The sequence below is a fragment of the Bufo gargarizans genome, chromosome 1 (genome assembly GCF_014858855.1).
Source record: "Bufo gargarizans isolate SCDJY-AF-19 chromosome 1, ASM1485885v1, whole genome shotgun sequence".
NCBI lineage: Eukaryota > Metazoa > Chordata > Amphibia > Anura > Bufonidae > Bufo > Bufo gargarizans.
In genome coordinates this window covers 218,241,327-218,268,685 of record NC_058080.1, presented here as the reverse complement: position 1 = coordinate 218,268,685, position 27,359 = coordinate 218,241,327, and the positions used below count along the sequence as shown (strand labels likewise).

Genomic DNA, 27,359 nt, shown 5'->3' with positions numbered 1-27,359 from the left:
AAGGTGCAATGGCATGTGGGTGGGTGGTTGGGTATTAGCATTTTTATTCAAAGGTCTGGGGTATGGACATCTGTAAGTGAATGTGCTAGCTAATGGTGCTTGCGAAGGTCAAGGGCCTGTGTCTTGGACAGGGGATTGGCTAGCACGTAACACAGGGGAAGAGAAGGCAGTGGTGTGACCCACAGATACCGATTGTGGACCCAGGCGTTCAGCCCACCTATTAGGGTGCTTTGATACCATGTGGCGGATCATGCTGGTGGTGTGGCTCCCTCTTCCTCTGTACTGCTGTCCTCGCTCAGCATTCCACCTTCCCAGGTTGGGTCAGTGATTTAATCGTCCACTGCTTCCTCTTCCACTTCCTCACTCTGGTCATCCTCCTGACTTGTTGACCTAACAAAAACCTCACTTATTGGCAACTGTGTCTCATCATCATCATCCACCTTGTGAAACAACCATCTTCTTCTGACTCTGGATGTTCAATAGTTTGGGAATCAGTGCACAAGATCTTCTCATGTCTCTCTTCAAGAGGGCTTGGCGAGATGTGCAAATCAAGGAATGGCACTGAAAAGTCCTCCTGGGAAGATCCGAGTGTGGGATCACTTGTTTGCCAAAACTCTCCATGGTGAGAGGAAGGAAGATCAGGGTGAGGATTCTGTTGACCAGACTCTTTGCTACTGAGACTGGACTTTGTGGAAGATAGGGTGGTGATTAACCGACTGGAAGAATTATCTGCTGCAATCCAACTGACCACTTGGTTGCACTAGTGTGACTTTGAGAGAAGTGTCCTGTGCCACCCAGCAAACTGGGACATGAATCTAGGTATCGTGGATGAGTGTGTTTCTTGTGCTCTGGCAGCAGTCACAGTTTCAATGCACCCAGGGCCACGGCCTCTGCATGCACCATCAGCAGCACGGCCACTCCCCTGACCTTTACTGCTTGCCTTGAGCATATTAAATGGTATACAGTCTGGTCCATAAATATTGGAACATCGACACAATTCTAACATTTTTGGCTCTATACACCACCACAATGGATTTGAAATGAAATGAACAAGATGTGTTTTAACTGCAGACTGTCAGCTTTAATTTGAGGGTATTTACATCCAAATCAGGTGAACGGTGTAGGAATTACAACAGTTTGCATATGTGCCTCCCACTTGTTAAGGGACCAAAAGTCACAGGACAGAATAATAATCATAAATCAAACTTTCACTTTTTAATACTTGGTTGCAAATCCTTTGCAGTCAATTACAGCCTGAAGTCTGGACCGCATAGACATCACCAGACGCTGGGTTTCATCCCTAGTGATGCTCTGCCAGGCCTCTACTGCAACTGTCTTCAGTTCCTGCTTGTTCTTGGAGCATTTTCCCTTTAGTTTTGTCTTCAGCAAGTGAAATGCATGCTCAATTGGATTCAGGTCAGGTGAGTGACTTGGCCATTGCATAATATTCTACTTCTTTCCCTTAAAAACACTTTGGTTGCTTTTGCAGCATGCTTTGGGTCATTGTCAATCTGCACTGTGAAGCACCGTCCAATGAGTTCTGAAGCATTTGGCTGAATATGAGCATATAATATTGCCCGAAACACTTCAGAATTCAACCAGCTGCTTTTGTCAGCAGTCACATCATCAATAAATACAAGAGAACCAGTTCCATTGGCAGCCATACATGCCCACACCATGACACTACCACAACCATGTTTCACTGATGAGGTGGTATGCTTAGGATCATGAGCAGTTCCTTTCCTTCTCCATACTCTTCTCCTCCCATCACTCTGGTACAAGTTGATATTGGACTTATCTGTCCATAGGATTTTGTTCCAGAACTGTGAAAGCTTTTTAGATGTCGTTTGGCAAACTGTAATCTAGCCTTCCTGTTTTTGAGGTGCAGTAAGCCAGATTGGACTAATGCACACTGGCGCAATAATAAGCGGTGACTGGGTCAGGTGTAGGTATAGTTAATAGTTTTCGTTTGTGTTGCAAATTGCAGTGTGCACAGGCTATAGTCTCAGGGCCCTTTAAGGTGTTGCAACTCACGTACCAGGTGAGGAATGCCAGAGTGGTGTAATGTCTCTGTATGGTAATACGTATAGTGTCAACGGTGTCTCCTACCTTGGTACAGCTGAACTTCTGGATCCTGGCTCACTTGCAATAAATGAGTGTTGCTAGTAGGAGTAATTGAGGAATGAATGAGATCCAGACTTGACATATAATCCAACTTATCTTTACTGAAAGCAGCATAAATCCATACGAGATACAGCATTAGTCTTTTGGGTTCCAGCAGGTATTGGCAATATGTGGCAGGGATCAATATCTCTTCTGCTTCTATAATATGCCTGGAGAATATGTGTCACGGCTGTTTAAGGGTAACCAGAGCATACACAGTAAGAAGAGCTACTGACCGGACCCAAACTAGGGAAGAGGAAGGGTGACCCCTGTCAGACCCTCAACACTCTACCTATGCTGCTAAAGCACATGCCCGGATCCAAATGGTGGAACGAGGCATGCCCGCGTACCTTAGACTGATGAGCCCTGTAACCCCTACAATAGTGGAAGGGGCACGGCCACCGATGCCCTGCTCAGAATATGGAGGGAACCGTGGCCACCTCAGATCCAGTCAGGAAATCACCAGGTACACAACAAAGTCTGCACACTTAGCTGATGGAGCTGTAGCCGCAGAGAAGACGGATCCAAGGGCCGCTGGCAATATCCGGAGTGCTTGCAGCAGCAGAACACAGGTCCAGAGAACTAGTAGCTGAAGAAGTGACGATACTCAAGGCAGAGCTACAACTGAAGAGAGAAGTATAATCCACGCCCTGCAATAGGAGGAGGGGTGATTTAAAGGCAGGGTAATCAAACGCAGGAGGAACAGCTGAGAGTAAAGACCTCATCACAGGGGCGGAGAGACAGAACAGTGAGAACACCTCCAAACTCTAAGTGACATCATCACAGGGGTGGAGAGAGACAGAGCTGTGAGAACGTCTCAAAGCTCTGGTAGTGACAGTACCCCCCCCTCTACGGGTGGACTCCGGACACCCAGGACCCACCTTCCCAGGATGAGCCCTATGAAATGCCCTGATAAGGCGAGTGGCTTTAATGTCCGACATCGGAACCCACATCCTCTCCTCAGGATCATAACCCTTCCAATGAACGAGGTACTGAAGAGAACCGCGGACAATGCGAGAGTCCACAATTCTGGAAACCTCAAACTCCAGATTGCCATCAACCAAAATCGGAGGAGGAGGCAAAGAGGGGGGTACCGTGGGCTGGACATATGGTTTTAAGAGAGATCTGTGAAATACATTATGTATCTTCCAAACCCGTGGAAGATCAAGGCGGAAGGCAACAGGATTGATGACTGACAAAATTTTATAAGGCCCAATAAACTTGGGACCCAATTTCCAGGAGGGAACCTTCAGTTTAATATTTCTTGTAGACAACCACACCAGATCACCCACATCCAGGTCCGGACCAGGCACACGTCTCTTATCAGCCACACGCTTATACTTCTCACTCATCTTTCTGAGATTACTCTGAATCTTTTGCCAAATGGTAGACAAAGACGAGGAAAATCTCTCCTCCTCAGGTAAACCAGAAAGAGCCCCTCCCGAGAATGTCCCAAACTGCGGATGGAACCCATATGCACCAAAAAATGGTGACTTATCAGAAGATTCCTGACGACGGTTGTTCAAAGCAAACTCAGCAAGAGGGAGAAATGAACACCAATCCTCCTGGTTCTCTGCCACAAAACAGCGCAAATATGTCTCCAGATTCTGATTGAGGCGCTCAGTCTGACCATTCGACTGCGGGTGAAAAGCAGAAGAGAAGGACAGCCGAACCCCCAGGCAAGAACAGAAAGCCTTCCAGAACCTGGACACAAACTGCGTGCCTCTATCGGAAACAATCTCAGAGGGAATGCCGTGCAATTTAACAATATGATCGACAAAAGCTTGCGCCAACGTTTTAGCATTGGGTAAACCAGGGAAAGGGACGAAATGAGCCATCTTGCTAAAACGGTCCACGACCACCAGGATCACCGACTTCCCCGAGGAACGAGGAAGATCCGTGATAAAGTCCATGGACAGGTGTGTCCAAGGACGGGAAGGTATGGGTAACGGGAGAAGAGAACCTGAAGGTCGTGAACGAGGGACCTTAGCGCGAGCGCACGTCTCACAAGCCGCCACAAAACCCTCCACAGACTTACGAAGAGCCGGCCACCAAAATCTCCGAGCAATGAGATCTACCGTGGCTCTACTCCCGGGGTGACCAGCAAGAACCGTATCATGATGTTCCTTAAAGAGTTTGTGACGTAGCTCAGGGGGCACGAACAACTTCCCGGAGGGACAACGGGCAGGTGCCTCAGACTGGGCAGCCTGGACCTCGGCCTCCAAATCGGAATATAGAGCAGAAACAACTACCCCCTCCGCCAAAATGGGACCCGGGTCCTCGGAGTTTCCTCCTCCCGGAAAACAGCGAGAGAGAGCATCAGCCTTCACATTCTTGATCCCAGGGCGGAAAGTAACAACAAAATTGAATCTGGAGAAGAACAGAGACCATCTGGCCTGTCTCGGATTCATACGCCTGGCTGACTCCAAGTACGCCAGATTCTTATGGTCGGTAAAAACGGTGATAGGGTGCCTGGCCCCCTCCAACCAATGGCGCCATTCCTCGAAAGCCAACTTGATGGCCAACAACTCCCTATCTCCCACATCATAGTTTCTCTCTGCCGGGGAGAGTTTTCTAGAGAAAAAGGCACAAGGTCGCCATTTGGCAGGAGAGGGGCCCTGGGACAAAACTGCACCCACACCCACCTCGGAAGCATCCACCTCAACAATAAAAGGTAAGGAAACATCGGGATGCACCAAGATGGGAGCAGACGCAAAACTCTCTTTAATCTTAGAAAAGGCTGCAAGCGCCTCCTCCGACCAAGAGGAAAAATCCGTCCCCTTTTTTGTCATGTCAGTGAGGGGTTTGACAATAGAGGAATAATTCAAAATGAACTTTCTGTAGTAGTTAGCAAAACCCAGAAAGCGCATCAATGCCTTCTGATTTTCAGGAAGCTCCCACTCCAGCACAGCACGGACCTTCTCCGGATCCATGCGAAAACCAGAAGCAGAGAGGAGAAAACCCAGAAATTGAATCTCCGATACCATAAAAAGACATTTCTCCAGCTTGGCATACAGTTTATTTTCCCGCAGTATCTGCAGGACCTGAAAAAGATGATCCTGATGGGTCTGAACATCAGGGGAAAAAATCAAAATATCATCAAGATACACCAATACAAATTTCCCCATTAAATGATAGAAAATACTATTAACAAAATGCTGAAAGACGGCCGGAGCATTCATCAGGCCGAAAGGCATAACGAGATTCTCGAAATGCCCGTTAGGGGTATTAAAGGCCGTTTTCCATTCATCCCCCTCTCTGACCCTGACCAGGTTATACGCTCCTCTCAGATCCAATTTGGAAAACACCTTGGCCCCAACAATTTGGTTGAAGAGGTCCGGGATCAGAGGAAGGGGATAGGGATCGCGAATCGTGATACGGTTCAGCTCCCTAAAATCTAAGCAAGGTCTCAGAGAGCCATCTTTTTTTTTAACAAAAAAAAAACCCGCGGCAACAGGCGACTTTGAGGGACGAATATGCCCCTTCTCGAGACTCTCGGAGATATAGGTTCGCATTGCGAGTCTTTCCGGTTGTGAGAGATTGTAGAGGCATGCCTTTGGCAGCTTGGCGCCGGGAACGAGGTTAATGGGACAGTCAAACTCCCGGTGAGGAGGTAGCTCCCGAACACCGCTCTCAGAAAACACATCCGAGAAATCAGAGAGAAATGATGGCAGAGTTTTAGTAGACACCTCTGCAAGAGTGGCTGTGAGACAATTCTCTCTACAAAGGTCACTCCACTCATTTATTTGCCTTCCTTGCCAATCAATAGTGGGGTTATGTCTAGTGAGCCAGGGTAGCCCCAAAACTAGAGGAGAAGGCAATCCGTTAAGGACAAAACAAGATATCTCCTCCACATGAGTGTCACCTACAGCTAGCCGGATATTGTGAACAATGCCTTTCAGAGATCTCTGCGAGAGTGGAGCAGAGTCGATAGCAAAAACAGGTATATCCTTTTCTAATGTACAAACCTGAAAACCATGCAAGGCTACAAATTGAGTGTCAATAAGATTGACGGCCGCTCCACTATCGACAAAAATCTCACAAGGAATGACTTTGCTCTCTAGCGCCACCCTGGCAGACAGGAGAAAACGGGAACTGCAGGTCAGAGGAATAGCATCAATTCCCACATCAACTTTGCCCAAAGTAGCAGATGAAGCAGAACTTGATGATCTACCTCTTGAGGTTTTTCTCTTATTATCGCTCTTAGTACAGTTCAGGAATCTCCTAGACGGACAAACATTTGCCAAATGACCTATGCCCCCACAACAAAAACACACCATATGCTGAGGACTAAATCCTCTTTTATCAGGGGCAAGTCGGCCTAGCTGCATGGGCTCCTCCTCAGAGGGGAGCGAGACAGGATGAGACCCCTGCATACTGAATGAGTCCGCACCATTGCCCCTAGACTGACAATGGCTGGACGGAGAGATCTTGTTTCTTTCCCTTAGACGCCTGTCAAGGCGTACCGCCAATGACATGGCCAACTCTAAGGACGTTGGTCTCTCATGGAAAGCAAAGGCATCTTTCAAACCCTCTGAGAGACCATGACAGAACTGACTTCGGAGTGCAGCATCATTCCAGCCTGAATCAGCTGCCCATCTCCGAAATTCAGAACAATAAAGCTCCGCAGACAGTTTGTTCTGGCATAAAACACGTAAGTTCGATTCTGCCAGAGCAACACGATCCGGGTCATCATATATCTGCCCCAGGGCCACAAAAAATCTTTCCACGGATCGAAGGGAGGGATCCCCTGATGACAGCGAAAAAGCCCAAGTCTGAGCATTACCCCTGAGCAGGGAGATGACAATCCTCACCCTCTGTTCCTCATTACCAGAGGAGTGGGGACACAAACAAAAATGGAGTTTACATGCCTCTCTGAAGCGAACAAAATTCTCACTGCCCCCGGAGAACGTTTCCGGAAGTGAGACCTTTGGCTCGCAACAGACTCCATGAGCCGGAGCAGAGCCCAATGTTTGTAGCTGAGTCACAGATTGACGGAGATCCGCTACTTCCAAGGAAAGACCCTGCATGCGGTCAACCAAGCCAGAAAGCGGATCCATGTCAACAAGGACGGTTTTGGTGGATTATAATGTCACGGCTGTTTAAGGGTAACCAGAGCATACACAGTAAGAAGAGCTACTGACCGGACCCAAACTAGGGAAGAGGAAGGGTGACCCCTGTCAGACCCTCAACACTCTACCTATGCTGCTAAAGCACATGCCCGGATCCAAATGGTGGAACGAGGCATGCCCGCGTACCTTAGACTGATGAGCCCTGTAACCCCTACAATAGTGGAAGTGGCACGGCCACCGATGCCCTGCTCAGAATATGGAGGGAACCGTGGCCACCTCAGATCCAGTCAGGAAATCACCAGGTACACAACAAAGTCTGCACACTTAGCTGATGGAGCTGTAGCCGCAGAGAAGACGGATCCAAGGGCCGCTGGCAATATCCGGAGTGCTTGCAGCAGCAGAACACAGGTCCAGAGAACTAGTAGCTGAAGAAGTGACGATACTCAAGGCAGAGCTACAACTGAAGAGAGAAGTATAATCCACGCCCTGCAATAGGAGGAGGGGTGATTTAAAGGCAGGGTAATCAAACGCAGGCGGAACAGCTGAGAGTAAAGACCTCATCACAGGGGCGGAGAGACAGAACAGTGAGAACACCTCCAAACTCTAAGTGACATCATCACAGGGGTGGAGAGAGACAGAGCTGTGAGAACGTCTCAAAGCTCTGGTAGTGACAATATGGCAGGAATCTATCTTCTGCTCTTTCTATCTTCTGCTTGGTGTGGGCCTGACTAGCTGAGGAGGAATTTGGCTTTTCCTGGTCTATGGATAAGTACTCACAGTTATGCTCACAGGTAATGCTCTTCCTGGAGGACTGGAGGTGGCTGCTTGCTTGTCAACCAGCTGAGGCTGAAGGCTCAGGCTGGGAATGTTGATCTTTGGCCTAAGCCGAGACACGATCCTGGGTTGGGATCCCTAGAACTGGGAGCTCCTACTAACACAACCTTCCCCTAGCTGGGGTGGCTGGTACACTTACTAGAACTTCCTCTCCTCCCCATGAGACAGGACATGGGCCAGCCCACTTCTGCTCATAGATGGGGAGCTAAACTGGAATGTACTATTCCAGCTTAGAAACACTAAACTGTCTAAGGTCCTGCTAAACATTGTGTCACCACCAGACATCTAAGAAGCTCTGACAGATGTCCTTCAGAACCTCCTCCTTGAGGTTCCCTTTGTTTTGCTTTCATTTTCTCATCTCGTTAGCCTCTCTCAGCTGTCATGTAGTTGCACAGATTGCATCCCTTTAAATCCCTCCCCATACTGCATCACTTTGCGGTTTATATTCCTTCCTGGGGTGTGTGCGTGCTGATCCTACTGAGTTTTCTACAGATAAGTTTTGTTTGTTCATTTGTGTTTTTCTGTTTGCTGGATCCCAGGTGACCCTGACTCCCTCCGTATCAAGTGTAGGGAGCCGGTGGTCGTGTCCCCTCACTATTATAGGGTGTTTAGGTGTTATACAGTCGAGGTACGAGGATATGCGATCATTTACCATTGGGATTTTTGCATAGGCTGAGCAGTTAGGGAGAGAGCCAGGTCTGATGCAGGGCTCTCCCTTTTGTTCCTTAGTTTTGGATCCAGTCAGTCGGATCTTCATTTTGTGTCTTCTAGTTTCCTGTACACCTTCCGTGACACATTGCTGCCACCTGCTGGTGTACATAGAAAACTTCAGCAAATATATAAAACAGGCCTAGAAAATGCATATGATGACAATAGATTACACAGACTGACAATACACATACACTTAACATGCTGTAGCGGGGTAAAAGAGTTTGGTAACATAACTCCGGGATGTTATAGAGGCTCACCAATGGTTTACATCTTGTGGTGAACCCTCTGTATTCACTCTGGTGAAGTATTCTCTTGATTATTGACTTTGACACACATACACCTACCTCCTGGAGAGTGTTCTTGATCTGGCCAACTGTAAAGGGTGTTTTCTTCACCAGGGAAAGAATTCTTCGGTCATCCACCACAGTTGTTTTCCGTGGTCTTCCAGGTCTTTTGGTGTTGCTGAGCTCACTGGTGCGTTCCTTCTTTTTAAGAATGTTCCAAGTTGTTTTGGCCACGCCTAATGTTTTTGCTATCTCTCTGATGGGTTTGTTTTGTTTTTTCAGCCTAATGATGGCTTGCTTCACTGAAAGTGAAAGCCCTTTGGGTCTCATCTTGAGCGTTGACTGCAACAGATTCCACATGCAAATAGCACACTTGAAATGAACTCTGGACCTTTTATTTGCTCATTGTAATTGGGATAATGAGTGAATAACACACACCTGGCCATGGAACAGCTGAGAAGCCAATTTTCCCATTACTTTTGGCTCCTTAACAAGTGCGAGGCATATATGTAAACTGTTGTAATTCCTACACCGTTCACCTGATTTGGATGTAAATACCCTCAAATAAAATCTGACAGTTAAAGCACATCTTGTTTGTTTAATTTCAAATCCATTGTGGTGGTGTACTGTATAGAGCCAAAAATGTTAGAATTGTGTTGATGTCCCAATATTTATGGACCTGACTGTATATGCTTGCAAGTATGAAGAAAAGAGAGAAAATCCAGCTCTTGATAGCATGGAATCCTTTATTCACCCCCCTGAAGAAGTTCAATTTGCGAAACGCACTTCGGGCTTCTGGCTCTCCCCAAAACTGGTTGGTATTTGCTATTGTTGGTAATTTGCCTTTTGGGATTTGTGTCTAGGGTGTGGTGGGTTGCTGGTTGTGTTGGGCGTTTGCCACACCACCACTTATACCCTGTCCTCCACACAGGAATTTTTTCTGATTGGATATACAGATATACATTGGCAGGGGGATTGGTCTTGGATGACAATATGGTTTAATTTATGGGGTAGATGATCCATTTTTTGCCATCACCCAACCATTAATACCTGGTACACCCCATTTTACTGCTACTGTGTTTTATCTATCTGATCAGTATATCCTGTGTTTGATTGACAGTGACACAATATGTTTTCATGGCTATATACCTATGAAATAATTTATTACCACTACTTATTGTTTTGGGGTTTGCTTGTTACTGTACATTTCAACACTCCCTGGATTTTATTTATTTGTTATATTGATTAATAAAGATAGAATTTTTGTACTTCTGTGCGTGGCTTCAATTATTCTTTGCTTTTGGATATGATCCCATACATGCTATGTTATATTGTGTATCTTAACATTATACAGGAGCTGTAGCGCAGGTAATGTCGCTGTCACCAGCAGCAAAAAAATTAGACTGAATGTCACAGATATTTAGGATGCGATAATGTAACACAGCAGATGTAGCAGAGGTTGTGTCCCTGTCAGCAGCGGCCAAACAATTGCACGCAATTTAGCCCAGATTGTGCTAATAATATACACTCACCTAAAGAATTATTAGGAACACCATACTAATATGGTGTTGGACCCCCTTTTGCCATCAGAACTTTATTCTTCAGCCTTAATTCTACGTGGCATTGATTCAACAAGGTGGTGATAGCATTCTTTAGAAATGTTGGCCCATATTGATAGGATAGCATCTTGCAGTTGATGGAGATTTGAGGGATGCACATCCAGGGCACGAAGCTCCCGTTCCACCACATCCCAAAGATGCTCTATTGGGTTGAGATCTGGTGACTGTGGGGGCCATTTTAGTTAGTGAACTCATTGTCGTGTTCAAGAAACCAATTTGAAATGAGTCGAGCTTTGTGACATGGTGCATTATCCTGATGGAAGTAGCCATCAGAGGATGGGTACATGATGGTCATGAGGGATGGCCAAATTCGGACTCTACCATTTGAATGTTTCAACAGAAATCGAGACTCATCAGACCAGGCAACATTTTTTCAGTCTTCAACAGTCCAATTTTGGTGAGCTCATGCAAATTGTAGACTCTTTTTCCTATTTGTAGTGGAGATGAGTGGTGCCCGGTGGGGTCTTCTGCTGTTGTAGCTCATCTGCCTCAAGGTTGTGTGTGTTGTGGCTTCACAAATGCTTTGCTGCATACCTTGGTTGTAACGAGTGGTTATTTCAGTCAACGTTGCTCTTCTATCAGCTTGAATCAGTCGGCCCATTCTCCTCTGACCTCTAGCATCAACAAGGCATTTTCGCCCACAGGACTGCCGCATACTGGATGTTTTTCCCTTTTCACACCATTCTTTGTAAACCCTATAAATGGTCGTGCGTGAAAATCCCAGTAACTGAGCAGATTGTGAAATACTCAGACTGGCTCGTCTGGCACCAACAACCATGCCACGCTCAAAATTGCTTAAATCACCTTTCTTTCCCATTCTGACATTCAGTTTGGAGTTCAGGAGATTGTCTTGACCAGGACCACAACCCTACATGCATTGAAACAACTGCCATGTGATTGGTTGACTAGATAATCGCATTAATGAGAAATAGAACAGGTGTTCCTAATAATTCTTTAGGTGAGTGTATATTGCAGCCAGATAAAACAATAGTCCTTAAAAAGACTTTTGGGTCTCTAAAACCTTTCAACACTAAACAATTCCTGTCCGTACACTATCTGTCCCTTCTGCTGCAGCTCTCACTGACTAAGACTAAGCCGAACCACTTGTCATCGGGTGCTATATAACACATGATGACGCGTTCCAGCCAGCCAATCACTATAATGCCAGTAACTAACATGGCTATGGCATTACGGTGAGGGCCGAGCATCACAATGCTCGAGTGAAAATGATGTTCGGCCGAGCATTCTCGCCCAACACTAATGTCTACAGTTGCTGGCTTTAATTGTATACTTTATAGACTTATAACGTTCATAAACTCGGATTGCTTAATCCAGCAATAGAAATAAACCTTATGAAAAAAAATATTTTTTTTAGTAACCTTACATAAATGACGTATACAACTCAACTATTTAGGTACAACTACCAATAGCTAGGCTAAACGATATTGGGTGGAGACACTCTCCCTAAGATTACACCCTAACCTACACCTCTGCCCAGGGACGGCCCCTAGTGGTGGGGACTCCCTGTCCTCGAACCTTGGCTACCGCCTCCTGCTGCGCCCTCGATTAGTGACAGCGGATAAGGTGCTAGCCTAGTGGTAGACTACCGGATAAACGCACAAACAGAAAAACAAAAAGATGACCTTTGTATACTACCCTATTGATACTAGCTCTTATCAAGAGGTATAAAGTACACCAAGAAGTCCTAAGAACACCCTAATACAATAGTACGATAAGTACAATAATTATGACAAAAGAACCCCAACGCGTTTCCCCCACGGTGTGGGATCATCAGGGGGTAAATGAGAGCGGATACTTAAATCAATATTAGAGATAACGGAGACCCATGAGATAATGTGAACTCCGTAAAGCGAGTGTAGATCACCGATACTGATACAACGGTGTAATTAAATATTCGATAATTAACGATTGGACCAGCAGATATTACTTAGAAGAGGAGGAAGCCCATCTGGTCCAGTGACCCCAAAGTGAGAAGATAGTTGGTTCCATACGATCATATGTTCAGGAGAAGCTTCTGTGAAGACATACATATATATATATATATATATATATATATATAGACCAGGACTATATCAGTGTATTATTATTATCACTATTTAGGTGGATTTTTACTGCTGATTTATTCAGTATTTATATTGTGATCCATAAAATTTTAAATTTTTACTTTATTGCTTGAAAGCCAGTCATTTGTATATTACAGCCGGCCACAGTGTATTGCCATTGTCATGTTTTTTAATCGCTGACCCCTCACAGTGTTAGGGTCCATTCACACGTCTGCAATTTTGTTCCGCATTTTGCGGAACGGAATTGCGGACCCATTCATTTCTATGGGGCAGCACCATGTGCTGCCCGTATCCAGAATTGCGGACCCAAACTTCCGGGTCCGCAATTCCGGTCCCGAAAAAAATAGAACATGTCCTATTCTTGCGGACAAGATTAGGCATTTTCTATTAAGTGCCGGAGATGTGTGCAGCATACGGGTAGGCTACCCGACACTGCTAGATTTGAATGTGTAGTTCCCTTTAAGCCAGTCAGGCCGGTTACCGGCAATCCTTATCACAGCCAGCAGAGGGAGCCCCCAGTTCAGTATAAATAGGCTAGGGCCTAGCTCAGGAAGGGAGAAGTTTCTAGACTCAGTGCTGAGAGGGTAGAGTAAGCCCTGTAACCGAATTCCAGATCCGAGGAGCAGATTCCCCTCCTGAGTCCGTATTCATAGAAGCAAGGAGGGCATAGCTAAACAGCCTGAGGACACAGAATACCACAGAGGCCAATCTGATAAAGCAAGAGGTACTCAATATAACAGAGGAGGTACTAGATAAAGACAGCTTCAAGGATACGCCAGCTATAGGGCATTAGACCTTGGAGAATAAGTCACATGTTTCAGGACCAGTCAGGAATAGTGTGCAAGCCGCCTGTACTGCATCTCCTGTAATCAACACTCTGTAAAGAACATTGCTAAAACCGGCCATTCTGTACTTCTAAGAACCAGCTGTATTCAAATAGAAACCAACTGTCTTTCATGGAACGGCGCTTCCAACTGCGTCCATGTATTATAATCACTGACATTCAGTAAAGTTCCAGTTTTTGGTTGGCTATCCCGTGGTTGCTTCATTCTTCTACACTACTTTACACGGCGTGTCACCGTTAAACTGACACTGGCGTCACGAACATTAAATACCTGCCTGTTCCAGTATTTGCCCCGATTGAAGACGACAGTGGATTCCAGGTTAGTGGGTCAATCTGCACTACGAAGCCCAGCATACACTACTGACCCCCTGGGACACTGCATGTGTGGTCCGCAAAATGCAGAACACACATCGCCGATGTCCGTGTTTTGCGCATCCGCAGATCCGCAAAACACACAGACGTGTGAATGAAGCCTTAAACATCAGCCTCGATTATAAATATATTGATAAATGTGTTTTTTTTTTGTCTTAAGGATTTTCAAGCCTGGGTGGACAATGTGGATGAACATGGCTTTGTATTGGTCTCATTTGGGACAGCAGTAAAGCATTTATCTAAGGACATAGCAGAGAAACTAGCAGGAGCCCTTGCCAAATTGCATCAGAAAGTGATTTGGAGGTAAGATGTAACTACATTTGCACACAATAGAATCAATATAGTCTAGTTCACACCAAACAATTATACCTTTTGGTTTTTAAACAGAGCTTGAGAAATAAGATCTGAAATCTGTAATTTTTTAGCATAATGAGAAATGTTTCCGCTATACAATATAGAAGGTGAATTTTCATACTTGAAGATACCAGTATTAACAAAGGAATTCAATTAACAATAGTTCGGTCCTGCATATGACTTGAGGTAATATCATATTGCCATTAAATCCATTGCACCAGTAGAGGGGGGTTTGCGGCTCTTTGCGGTCTTCTATTCTTGTAACTACAGCAGCCTCCTTTCCTACAAAAAAAATAAAAAAATAATTAACTCACCTCCTCCGATTGATCGCGTAGCTGCCGGTCTCCTGTTCTTTCTTCAGGACCATGGTGATGTATCATGAGCACAGTGACGTCACCACAGGTCCTTTGACAGGTCCTGAAGAAAGAACAAGAGACCGGCAGCTACGCGATCAATTGGAGGAGGTGAGTTAATTATTTATTTATTTTTTTACCCTCAATTGACCTTCTACTAAGTATTCTGTATTAAAGAATGCTATTATTTTCCCTTATAACCATGTTATAAGGGAAAATAATACAGTTGAATAGACTTTTATCTTGGCAACCATGGGTAAAAATCGCAACGCATCTGCACTTGCTTGCGGATGCTATGCGATTTTCACGCAGCCCCATTCACTTCTATGGGGCTTGCGTTGCGTGAAAAACGCACAATATAGCGCATGCTGTGATTTTCACGCAACGCACAAGTGATGCGTGAAAATCACCGCTCATGTGCACAGCCCCATAGAAACGAATGGGTCCGGATTCAGTGTGTGTGCAATGAGTTCACCTCACGCATTGAACCCGCACGGAAATCTCGCCCTTCTGAACCCAGCCTTATCAAACTAACATGGACGGATAGGCCATAGACTCTACAGGGAAGTTTCCCGGTGGGTTGATGCCCATGGAGCCACTTAATCCCTCCTCTTGGTCATCAGCAAGGTACATAAATATTAATGCTCTCAGCATTAATTTATGTCACTTATGCAACTGGCCAGTGGCTGCAGGTGCCCTACTAAATTCACTTACAGCTCCATACTGATACAGCTTCATACTGTGGGGCGGGTGGCAGTATTTTGCACTGCACTGTGGTATTTGGTTTCCCAGAGGCAATATTTTGTGCTACACTGTGCTGTTTGGTTCTGCTAATGCAGTATTTAGTGCTGCACTGTGGTATCTGGTTCTGCTAGGGCAGTATATTGTGCTACACTGTGGTATTTGGTTCTGCCGAGGCAGTACTGCAGTATGGTATTGCTGACTTTGCTTACTTCTGTTGTCTCACCTTCTGTCAATTTGGACCTGAATACAACATGAGTCCACTTTTAGTATTTTTTTCAGGGCCACTTTAAAGGGATTCTGTCACCTCGTTTTAACTTATAGAGATGCGGAGATGGACGGCTAGATCGCCGCTAGCGTGTCCGCAATATACTTGTCCCATAAAGCTGTGTCCTTTTTATTGTGTTTAAAAAATAATTTAAGAGATATGTAAATGAGCCTTATAAGGTACCCAAATGGGCTGTACTAACCTTCTTGGTGCCCTATGAAGGAGCCCAGCACCGCCTCCATCCTCCGAATCTCCTTCTTTCTTCACAGTTAGATTGGCGTAATCTCGCAATGCACGAGTTCGCGCATGCACAGTGCCAGTATAGTGTTCCTTCCCTGTGCTGGCATTAGCCACGACCAAGCACCATACATGTATGGCTCTTGGTGCTGGGATTTAGTCTGGGGCTCTGTACATGTATTACGCTTGCTAATGGGCCTTTGTCCATACATGTATGGCGCGGGTTTACAGCTTCTGCTCCCAGCTGCTGCTCCGTCAGAAACAGTGTAACTTACATTCCAAGTCTACACCATCGACTGGCTATTGTAGAATTGAATTTCTGGTTCACAGAGCGCCAGAGGTGCGCCTAAGTTATTAAGCGGTATCAGCCTCTTAATAAATTAGGCGCATCTCACTCCGGATTATGACTGGTATATGGGGGGAAGGGGGGGTAGAGTTCTCAAATAGGTGGTCTTTTAAAGGATTTTCACTGTACTATAAGGTTAGGAACCCTGCCAGAGTTTACAATCTGTTTCAACAAAATAACCAAAATGAAACACCAAGAGCAAAAGAAAAAAGTTAGATAGTAGATATTTAGTGTTGGCACAAAGTCCACTTTGAGCGTTAACCGTGGTATCAGCTCTCTTCTGTATTTATATATATTCATATTGATTTTGTGCAGTTACCGTAAATTATATTTGCATGCAGAAAATCAGTAATGGGACGTTAAGATGCAGTATTAATTGTGTGACCTACAAAAGTGTCCTATCGTCTGTACTTTTCAGCAGAGGAATATTTCACAGTAATAAACTAAAGTTACTCAGCAATAATACTTCTCTCTCTGCCAGTCGTGTACCTAGAGAAGTAATGGCCCCATAGCAAGCATCAAACCAGGCCCCCCACACAGGACAGAAGGGTTTCTGCCTAAACCTCTTTCAATCACCTTTGGACCATTTTTCCACTGCTTCATTTGCTAAAAGTTGTTCCTTTAGAGGGTAGAGTCCTGATAAAATTTTGACCTCCAGTAGAAGAGGAGATAACCCCAACTAAGACTGAGCTCCCTCTTACCCTGGGCAACACAGCAGTTGCACGGTCTGTGGCTATGGTAGTTACCATAAAGAAAAGAGGCTCCAGCACCAGGGGTAGACGCCTTAGCAATCCCGATCTTTATTCACCAAAATATTCAGAGTAGATACAGCAATACAGCATACAGTGGCACTGATACCCACTTACTCCCAGTAGATTTACGCGTTTCGAACAGTAGTGTTCTTAGTCATAATCCAAGGTGTTTGACCTGCTCCGATCTGAAATAGGGCCCATCCCCGCTGTCCCAACCCACAAAGGGAGGGGTTTGAGAAAACAGGGTGGACGCAAAATCGATCAGTAGCATGTGAAACACCTGTTCAAACACACACACCCCGGACATATATTGTCCATTTTAATAATAACAAAATAATATAAATCCTACACATTGGTGCAGTCAAAGTAGCCACAAACAGCACATATTATTCAGGCAAATAAATACTGTGATAGACTGATAGAAGCAGATTATAATTGAGAATCACAATACATTGCGCTGTATTATAATCACATCTCATTTGGATAAAAGCACATTGTATTCTGTGATTCCAACATATTGTGATTATATCCTTTTGACATGTCTCAACAAATTGTACCATTATTCCTATGTTGAGACAAGTCTGTAGTGAGGTGCCCTACATGATTATGCTTTTGGATCCGGTTTCCACCACATTCAACAAAACCGCATAATGTGAACTAGGTGGAAAAGCGGCTTGAAGATATCCAAATGACCAAATAGTTGTAGAAAATTTTGTATAATCATTTATTTGTAATGATATAAATGACACTTTAGGGGTCATTTTTTTATTTTCTTTATAAACAATTTTTATAGATTTTTAGTTTGTAAGTCAACGGATAAAGGATACATTACAGTTCTAAGAGTACCTGTTTTACCCTGACGCAGCAGGGGGTATAATGTGGAATATAGGTATTATAGTATACATAAGGATTGAACCGTTTTCCAATACAAATGTCTTATATTAAAACAATAAGTCAGTAAATCGATAGTAACAAGTGTGACATACATCTCATGAGGCCAAGGGCGGATAGCTGAACTCTTTTCGAGGGCGCAATTCGTAGGGAGAAATTGGATTCTGGAGAGGGTCTGATTAGGAGAAATTTCTATATTTCCTCCAGGCTGACCAAGTCAAGAGGAATTTCTTTCTAGTACCTAACTCCCAGTTAGATAATTCTTCAAGGTGGTAAATTTGGTCGACTCTGCTTATCCAATGATCAATAGAGGGTTTTTCAGCAGATCGCCATTTCGGGGGAATTAGGAGACGAGCTGCTGATAACAGTTGTATTAACAGCCCATAACATTTATCATGTTTGGATACATCTAGGGATAGAAGGGCAATTTCAGGTGTGCATGGGGCGTTAGAGCCACATATAGAGTTGCTGATACGGAAGATCTGTCCCCACCAAAGTAATAGGGGGGGGGGGGGGCAGTTCCACCATGTGGATGAAAGAGCCTTTTTCTAAACCACATCTCCAGCACAAGTCGGGAACGTCGGGGTACAGGAGAGCTATTTTATCAGGCGTTTTATACCATCTGGACAAAATATTGTAACCGTTCTCCTGCACCCGGACGCACCTTGAGATCCTATGTGGAGTGATCAACAGTGAGTTAATTTCCTTGTCTGAGAACTGTTTGTCCAGATCTTTTTCCCATAATCCTATGAAAGAGGGTTTAATTCTCATGGGAGGCTGGATGAGCCTTTTGTAGAGGTAGGAGATCAATTTGGGTGAATAAGTGCTAGTGGATAGCAGGTTTTCAAACCATCCAGGGGAATGATTCGTGGGTGTAGATTTGGAATAAATGAGCAACTCATCTTTGAGATATTTAAGAGCAAGAAAGTTAGCAGATTGTATGCCGCAAGTGGAAGCAAGATCTATTTCTGGGGGGACACAACCATCCCTATCTAGAAGCTCAACTATTGGAGTAGGTGAGGATCTGAGCTGAGGGGGAGTGGAAAACCTAACTTCTGTAGGGGCTAGAGAGTGTATATATCTCTGATTTGAAGGAGGGGAGATAAAGGGAAAAGATTGTCATAGTTGGAAGAGAACCACTTCCATACTTTAATGGTAGCTCTTATCAAAGGGTTAGACAATTGAGGAAGGGGTGTAAGGGGTTTGTCTGAAAGCAGAAGAGACCTAAGGAAAGAGTTAAAGTTAGAGTTTTCAATATGGAGCCACATTTTATGCGGTGGAGAACGAATCCAAACAATAGCTTTACAGAGGTGTATGGCTTTCATGTATAAATCGGGATCTGGTAGACCAATACCCCCTAGCTGTTTTGGTCTGATGAGGGTGGAGAGTGAGATTCTAGTCCATTTCTTATCCCATAGGAACTGCCGTATTAGTGTGTTAAGTTTACAAAAAAAAAGATCGAGGGATCATGATGGGGAGAACCTGGAGGAGGTAAGTAAGCCTTGGGATGACTAGTGACATCACAATATTTTTCCTTCCAAACCAGGAGAGGAAGTGTTTTTCTAATGAGTCCAATTGAGTGGCCATAGACCGTAGGAGAGGAGTGTAGTTTAGTTGAAAAAGGTGTGGTAAATGAGCATTAATTTTAATTCCTAAATACGTTATAAATTGGGTAGTCCAATTAAATGGGGAATTTGCTTGAAGTTTTTTGATGGATACGGGAGATAAACCAATGTGTATAATCTGTGATTTTTTAGGGTTAATCTTAAAATTAGAGAATGAACTAAAGGTATCAAGTGTTAGGAGTATCTTGGGCATGGAGGTACTGGGATTAGTGGTAAGGATTAAGAGGTCATCCGCAAAGGCGGCTAGTTTACATTCTTGGGATCCAATCTTTAATCCTTTGATGGAGTCTTCCTGACTGAGTGCCTGCATAAGGGTTTCCATAACCAATACAAAAATAAGGGGGGAAAGGGGACAACCTTGGCGTGTTCCATTCTTAATCTGGAAATTGTTGGAAATGTGGTTATTCACTAGGACCGAAGCGGAAGAGTTGTTGTACATTGCAAAGGTAGCATGAATATATGGATCAGGGAATTCGAATTTCTGTAATGTAAGTTTAACACCTTAAGGACCCGGCTCATTTTCACCTTAAGGACCAGGCCATTTTTTGCTAATCTGACCAGTGTCACTTTATGTGGTGATAACTTTAAAACGCTTTAACTTATCCAGGCCATTCTGAGATGTTTTTTCGGCACATATTGTACTTCATGACACTGGTAAAATGAAGTAAAAAAAAATTATTTATAAAAAAATACCAAATTTACCAAAAATTTGTAAAAAAAATTGCAAATTTCCAAGTTTCAATTTCTCTACTTCTATAATACATAGTAATACCTCCAAACATATTTATTACTTTACATTCCCCATATGTCTACTTCATGTTTGCATCATTTTGGGAATGATATTTTATATTTTGGGGATGTTACAAGGCTTAGAAGTTTGGAAGCAAATCTTGAAATTGTTCTGAACTTTTCAAAAACCCAATTTTTAGTGACCAGTTCAGGTCTGAAGTCACTTTGTAGGGCTTATATAATAGAAACCACCCAAAAATGACACCATTCTAGAAACTACACCCCTCAAGGTATTCAAAACTGATTTGACAAACTTTGTTAACCCTTTAGGTGTTCCACAAGAATTAATGGAAAATACAGATACAATTTCAAAATTTCACTTTTTTGGCATATTTTCCATTTTAATTTTTTTTTTCAGTTACAAAGCAAGGGTTAACAGCCAAACAAGACTCAATATTTATGGCTCTGATTCTGTAGTTTACAGAAACACCCCATATGTGGTCATAAACCACTGTACGGGCACACGGCAGGGCGCAGAAGGAAAGGAATACCATACGTTTTTGAAAGGCAGATTTTGCTAGACAGTTTTTTTTGGACACCATGTCCCATTTGAAGCCCCGCTGATGCACCCCTAGAGTAGAAACTCCATAAAAGTGACTCCATCTAAGAAACTACACCTCTCAAGGTATTCAAAACTGATTTTACAAACGTTGTTAACCCTTTAGGTGCTAATACACTTTTTGTGACAAAAGATGACAAAAAATTGCTTTTTTTACACCGTTTTTATTTAAAAAATTTTACGGTGTTCATCTGAGGGGTTAGGTCATGTGATATTTTTATAGAGCCGGTCGATACGGACGCAGCGATACCTAATATGTATACTTTTTTTTATTTATGTAAGTTTTACACAATGATTTCATTTTTTAAACAAAAAAAATCATGTTTTAGTGTTTCCATAGTCTAAGAGCCATAGTTTTTTCAGTTTTTGGGCGATTATCTTGGGTAGGGTATGATTTTTGTGGGATGATATGACGGTTTGATTGGTGCTATTTTGGGGTGCATATGATTTTTTGATCGCTTGCTATTACACTTTTTGTGATGTAAGGTAACAAAAAATGGTTTATTTAGCAGTTTTTTTGTTTTTTTTTTACGGTGTTCATCTGAGGGGTTAGCTCATGTGATATTATTATAGAGCTGGTCGATACGGACGCGGCGATACCTAATATGTATACTTTTTTTTATTTATGTAAGTTTTACACAATAATATCATTTTTGAAACAACAAAAAAAAAAACATGTTATAGTGTCCCCATAGTTTTTTTATTTTTTGGGCCATTGTCTGATGTAGGGGCTAATTTTTTGCGGGATGAGGTGACGGCTTGATTCGTACTATTTCGGCGTAGATGCGACTCTTTTAATCACTTTTATTACCTTTTTTGGGAAGTAAGGTGGGCAAAATTTCAATTTCCTGATAGTTTTTATTTTTTTATTTTTATGGCGTTCTCCGTGCGGGGAAAGTAACATGACTGTTTTAAAGATCTGGTCGTTACGGACGCGGTGATACTTAATATGTGTAGCTTATTTTTATTTTATTTTATTCAGTGATAAATGTGTTTTTATTCTCTTTATCTTTTTTTTTCACATTTTTTTTTAATTTTTTGGACCCAGACCCACTTGGTTCTTGAAGATCCAGTGGGTCTGATGTCTGTATAATACAGTACAGTACAATATATATTGTACTGTACTGTATTTTACTTACACTGAACAGATCTATGCTTTTAGCATAGATCTGTTCAGCACCATGGACAGCAGCACGCCTGAGAAGGCGTCCTGTTGCCATGGGAACCTTCCCCGTCTGCCACAACTGAGCAGACGGGGAAGGGGAAGGAGGGGAGCTCCCTCCCTCTGTCCCCCCATCCATCTGGGGGCTGAAAAGACACAGCAGCCCCCCGATGGCAGAGGGAGGGAGCTCCCTGACTTAACCCTTTCCATACCGCGGTCTGTACGGACCGCGGTATAGAAAGGGTGAAACGGCTGACATCGCAGCGATGTCAGCCGTTTATACCAGATTGTCAGCAATGTGCTGACACTCTGGTATACCACTGACCACCAATGAAAATTCAGCGGGAGGCGGGCGGGGGATCGCACCGCCTCCCGCAACTGCCGCACCGCCCGCAACCGCCCACAAACCGCCCCCCCCTGCACCCCGCCGACATAAATGCATTCAGGGGTGCGGGGGGGGGGTTAAAAAATTAAACTTTGGCCATTTTTTGTTTCTGATGACCGCAAGGTTCAGAAACAACATAAAGCGCTGCAAACCGTAGGTCTGAATTGACCTGCAGTTTGCAGCGATCGCCGATATGGGGGGGTCACAGGACCCCCCTCGGCATTGACCCTGGGTGCCTGGCTGTGTGTAACAGCCGGCACTCAGTGTTGTCACCATGTTTGCAGACATGGTGACAGTTTAATGCCAGGACGAGTATACTCGTCCTGGTGCGCTAAGTACCCTTGCTCCAGGACGAGTATACTCGTCCAAGGTCCTGAAGGTGTTAATATAGGACCAGTCAATGCGGTCAAACGCTTTTTCCGCGTCGGTGCCTAGGAGAACTAATGGTAATTTTTTGCTAGAAGCATAATACAGGGCATCCAGAATCTTGGTGGTATTGTCCTTTCCCTCTCTTCCTTTAACAAATCCCACCTGGTCAGGGTGGATCAGGTCAGGAAGAATGGGTTGTATTCTAGTTGCAAGCATTTTTGCTAGAAGCTTCAAATCTGTGTTTAGAAGGGAGATTGGACAGTAATTGGCACATATAGTGGGGTCTTTTCCATCCTTAGGGATGATCGTGATCACAGCTCTCGTCATGTCTGAGGAGAGGGGAGAATTTAGAAGGGTTTGGTCACAGACTCTGAGAAGATAAGGAGCTAATGTGTTATGGAAGGTTGAGTAGTAAACAGTCAGGAGACCGTCAGGGCCGGGACATTTATTTTTTGGAGAGGATTTTAGGGCCTTGGAGAGTTCTGTTAGATCGAAAGGTCTTGAGAGGTCTTCTCTCTGGGACAAGGTCAGGGAAGGTAATTTAAGGGTATCTAAAAAAGAGTTGGGATGACGATGTGACCCAGTGACATATTGGGGATCGGGGGGGGGGGGGGTAAATTATAAAGGTCCTTATAAAAAAGACGAAATTGTTCAGCAATAGACTAAGGTGAATAGAGTTGTTGTCCTTGGGTGGATTTAATAGAGGTCACATATCTGGCGTTCTCTCTTTTTTTTTATACGGTTCATCATAAATCTTGAGGCTTTGTTGCCATGAGCATAACATTTTTGTTGGGAGGAAAGGTAGTATTTGGCGTTTTTTTAATTTAATATGTTTTTGAGCTCAGATCTAAGAGCCAGTAGCTCAGAAAGTTGTTGAGGGTCTAGGTACTGTTTATGTAGGTTCTCTAAGGTGTGTATGCGGTCTAAAAGGGATGAAAAGTATTTGTCAGCTAATTTCTTTAGGTGGGAACATTTGCTTATGAAGTGCCCACGAATATAGGCTTTGTGGGCATCCCATAATATTTGCGGGGAAATTTCAGGGGAGTCGTTGGTTTTAAAATATTGTTCTAGGAGAGAGGTGAAGAGAGTTACGTGTCCAGTGTCACTCAATATGGACTCATTAAGTCTCCAACTGGAGGGCTTACCAAAACCAGGTTGTAGATGGAAGGAACAGAAAACTGGAAAATGATCTGAAATGGTGATGTTTCCAATTTGAGGGTCTGAGGATTAGTGCAGGAAGTCTTTCGGTACGAAGATGTAGTCGATCCTGCTATAAGAATGAGATGGAGCAGAATAAAAAGTGTAATCAATAACCGATGGGTTTATGCATCTCCATATATCAATCCCATGGAATGTAGTTTACTCTTTATTTTTTTCAGGAGTTTGCCTGATGTAGAGGACTTCTTGGATGAAGTGTCTGTAGCTGGGTGTAAGGCTATGTTTAGATCCCCTGCCATGATAACTGTTCCCTCCCTGACCTTTTCTATTTTAGAAAGAACTTCTAGAAGCCAGGGGACTTGGTCATAATTAGGGGCATAGATATTCACCAAAGTAAATACTTTATGGCCAATAAGTCCCTTTAAGATAAGATATCTTCCCTCTGTGTCTGCAATATGGGAAGAATATTGGAATGGGAAGTTTTTTTTTAAGCCAATACTGACTCCTCTGGAGGCCGCCCCATCAGAACCAGTGTGATACCATTCAGGAAATCTAGAATAGGAGAGATCTGGTATTTCCCCTGTTTATAATGGGTTTCCTGGAGAAAGATAATAGAGCATTTCTCCTTCCATAAGAGGGAGAGGATTTGGGATCTTTTAGAGGGTGATCTTAATCCTTTCACATTGAAGGATGAGAGTTTAAAATCTGTCATGAGGGATTAAATGGGAGGAGAAGGGGGGAGTAAAAATCGCTATGTTTTTTCATAATAGAGAAGGGGAGATGGAAATGAATGATTGGCTGCCTCAAGAGGAGTCAGGACCCAACATGTCACATTATTAAGATCATCTGAAATGTACATCAGTACTCTTTGACTGTAAAATAACAGAGTTAAAAAGAATTTGAACACAAAACAGTAACTAAAACAGGGTCGCGTAGGAGCAACCAACATTAATGTGAGTTGTAAGTAGTATTTGGCTCGCAGGAGAGAGGGCGGTAGAAAGGTTATAACCCCATGTAGAACAACCTGCTAAGGGATGTCAGAAGATTTAGTGACGAGACCATTAAGATAATACGGGAGGGGGGGGGAAGAGGCAAATAGGGGGGGGGGAGGGGGAGATGAGAAGGGAAAGGAAAAGGTGAAGAAGAAAGAGAAAAAGAGAGATCCCGGATAGAAGTATCAATAGGTTATAGACATGAACTGTCCTTCAGGTATTATGAGGTGGACCATGCAATTCTCTTTGGAGTCAGGAGGCTGTTTCTTCTTTTCTCCCTTTGTTGTTTAGGAGTGCCTGCTTTCTCCCAGGGTGTCGTCTTCGGAAGGTCCGGAAGAGAAGTGATATTTGAAACAGTGTCCCAGCAGGCTATATCCAAGGGTGGCATATGTCACGGAAGGTGTACAGGAAACAAGACAACACAAAATGAATATACGACTCACTGGATCCAAAACTAAGGAACAAAAAGGGAGACCCCTGCATCAGACCTGGCACTCTCCCTGACTGCTCAGCCTATGCGAAAATCCCAATGGTAGATGATCGCATATCCTTGTACCTCGACTGTATAACACCTGAACACCCTATAATAGTGAGGGGACACGACCACCGGCTCCCTACACTAGATATGGAGAGAGTCAGGGTCACCTGGGATCTATCAAACAGAAAAACACAAATGAATGCACAACACTTATCTTGTAGAAGACTGGGAAGTAGGATCAGCATGCACACACACTCGAGGAAGTAATATAAACCGCAAACTGATGCACTATGGGGAGGAATTTAAAGGGATGCAATCAGTACAACTACATGACAGCTGAGAGAGGCTAACAAGATGAGGAACTGAAAGCAAAACAAAGGAAGCTCAAGGAGGAGGTTCTGAAAGGCATCTGTCAGAGCTTCTCAGATGTCTGGTGGTGACAGTACCCCTCCTTCTACGAGTGGACTCCGGACACTCAGAGCCCACCTTCTCAGGATGGGACCTATGGAAAGCCCTGATGAGACGAGTGACCTTAATGTCCGTCACTGGGACCCACATCCTCTCCTTAGGACCATAACCCTCCCAATGAACGAGGTACTGGAGAGAACCGCGGACAACATGAGAATCCACAATCCTAGAAACCTGAAATTCAAGATTACCATCAACCATAATCGGAGGAGGAGGCAAAGACGAGGGTACAATGGGTTGGACATAAGGTTTTAATGGGGACTTATGAAAAACATTATGGATCTTCCAAGTCTAGGAAGATCAAGACTGTAGGCAACAGGATTGATGACAGACAAGATTTTGTAAGGCCCAATAAACTTAGGACCCAACATCCAGGAGGGAACCTTCAATTTGATATTCTTAGTAGACAACCACACCAGATCACCAACATTCAGGTCCGGACCAGGCACACGTCTCTTATCCGCCACACGCTTATATCTCTCACTCATGCTCTTTAGATTATCCTGAATCCTTTGCCAAATAGATGACAAAGACGAGGAGAATATGTCCTCATCAGGTAAACCAGAAGACCCCTCTCCCGAGAATGTCCCAAACTGCGGATGAAACCCATATGCACCAAAAAATGGTGACTTATCAGAGGACTCCTGATGACGGTTATTTAAAGCAAACTCAGCAAGAGACAAAAAATAACACCAATCCTCCTGATTCTCCGCCACAAAACAGCGCAGATATGTCTCCAGATTCTGATTGACGCGCTCTGTCTGGCCATTCGACTGCGGGTGGAAAGCAGAAGAGAATGACAACCGAACCCCCAAGCAAGAACAGAAAGCCTTCCAGAATCTGGAAACAAACTGCGTGCCCCTATCAGAGACTATGTCTGAAGGAATACCATGCAATTTAACAATGTGATCAAAGGCTGCCACAAAACCCTCAACCGACTTACGAAGCGCCGGCCACCAGAATCTCCGAGCGATGAGATCCACTGTAGCTCTTGCCCCCGGGTGCCCAGCAAGGACCGTATCGCGGTGTTCCTTAAAAATCTTGGGTCTTAAAGCGAGAGGCACAAACAACCTCCCAGGAGGACAAAGATCAGGAGCCTCTGACTGGGCTACCTGTACCTCTGCCTCCAATTCAGGATAAAGAGCAGAGACCACCACACCTTCAGCCAAAATGGGACCCGGGTCTTCAAAATTCCCACCTCCCGGAAAACAACGTGACAGGGCATCCGCCTTCACATTCTTAACCCCAGGGCGGAACATGACAACAAAATTAAACCTTGAAAAGAACAAAGACCATCTGGCGTGTCTCGGGTTCAGACGCTTGGCTGACTCCAAGTAGGCCAGATTCTTATGGTCAGTAAACACGGTAATAGGGTGTCTGGCTCACTCTAGCCAATGGCGCCATTCCTCAAAAGCTAACTTGATGGCCAACAACTCCCTATCTCCCACA

General features: G+C 44.2%; 1 protein-coding gene across 1 annotated transcript in view; it reads left to right on the top strand.

Annotated features, from left to right (window-relative positions):
* Positions 1-27,359, top strand: part of LOC122946095 (2-hydroxyacylsphingosine 1-beta-galactosyltransferase-like) — a 251,348-nt gene that overhangs the window by 115,479 nt on the left and 108,510 nt on the right. The window contains exon 3 of the mRNA XM_044305476.1: positions 14,144-14,286. Within this exon, the coding sequence (XP_044161411.1) occupies positions 14,144-14,286 (143 nt within the window). The remainder of the gene's footprint in view (positions 1-14,143; positions 14,287-27,359) is intronic.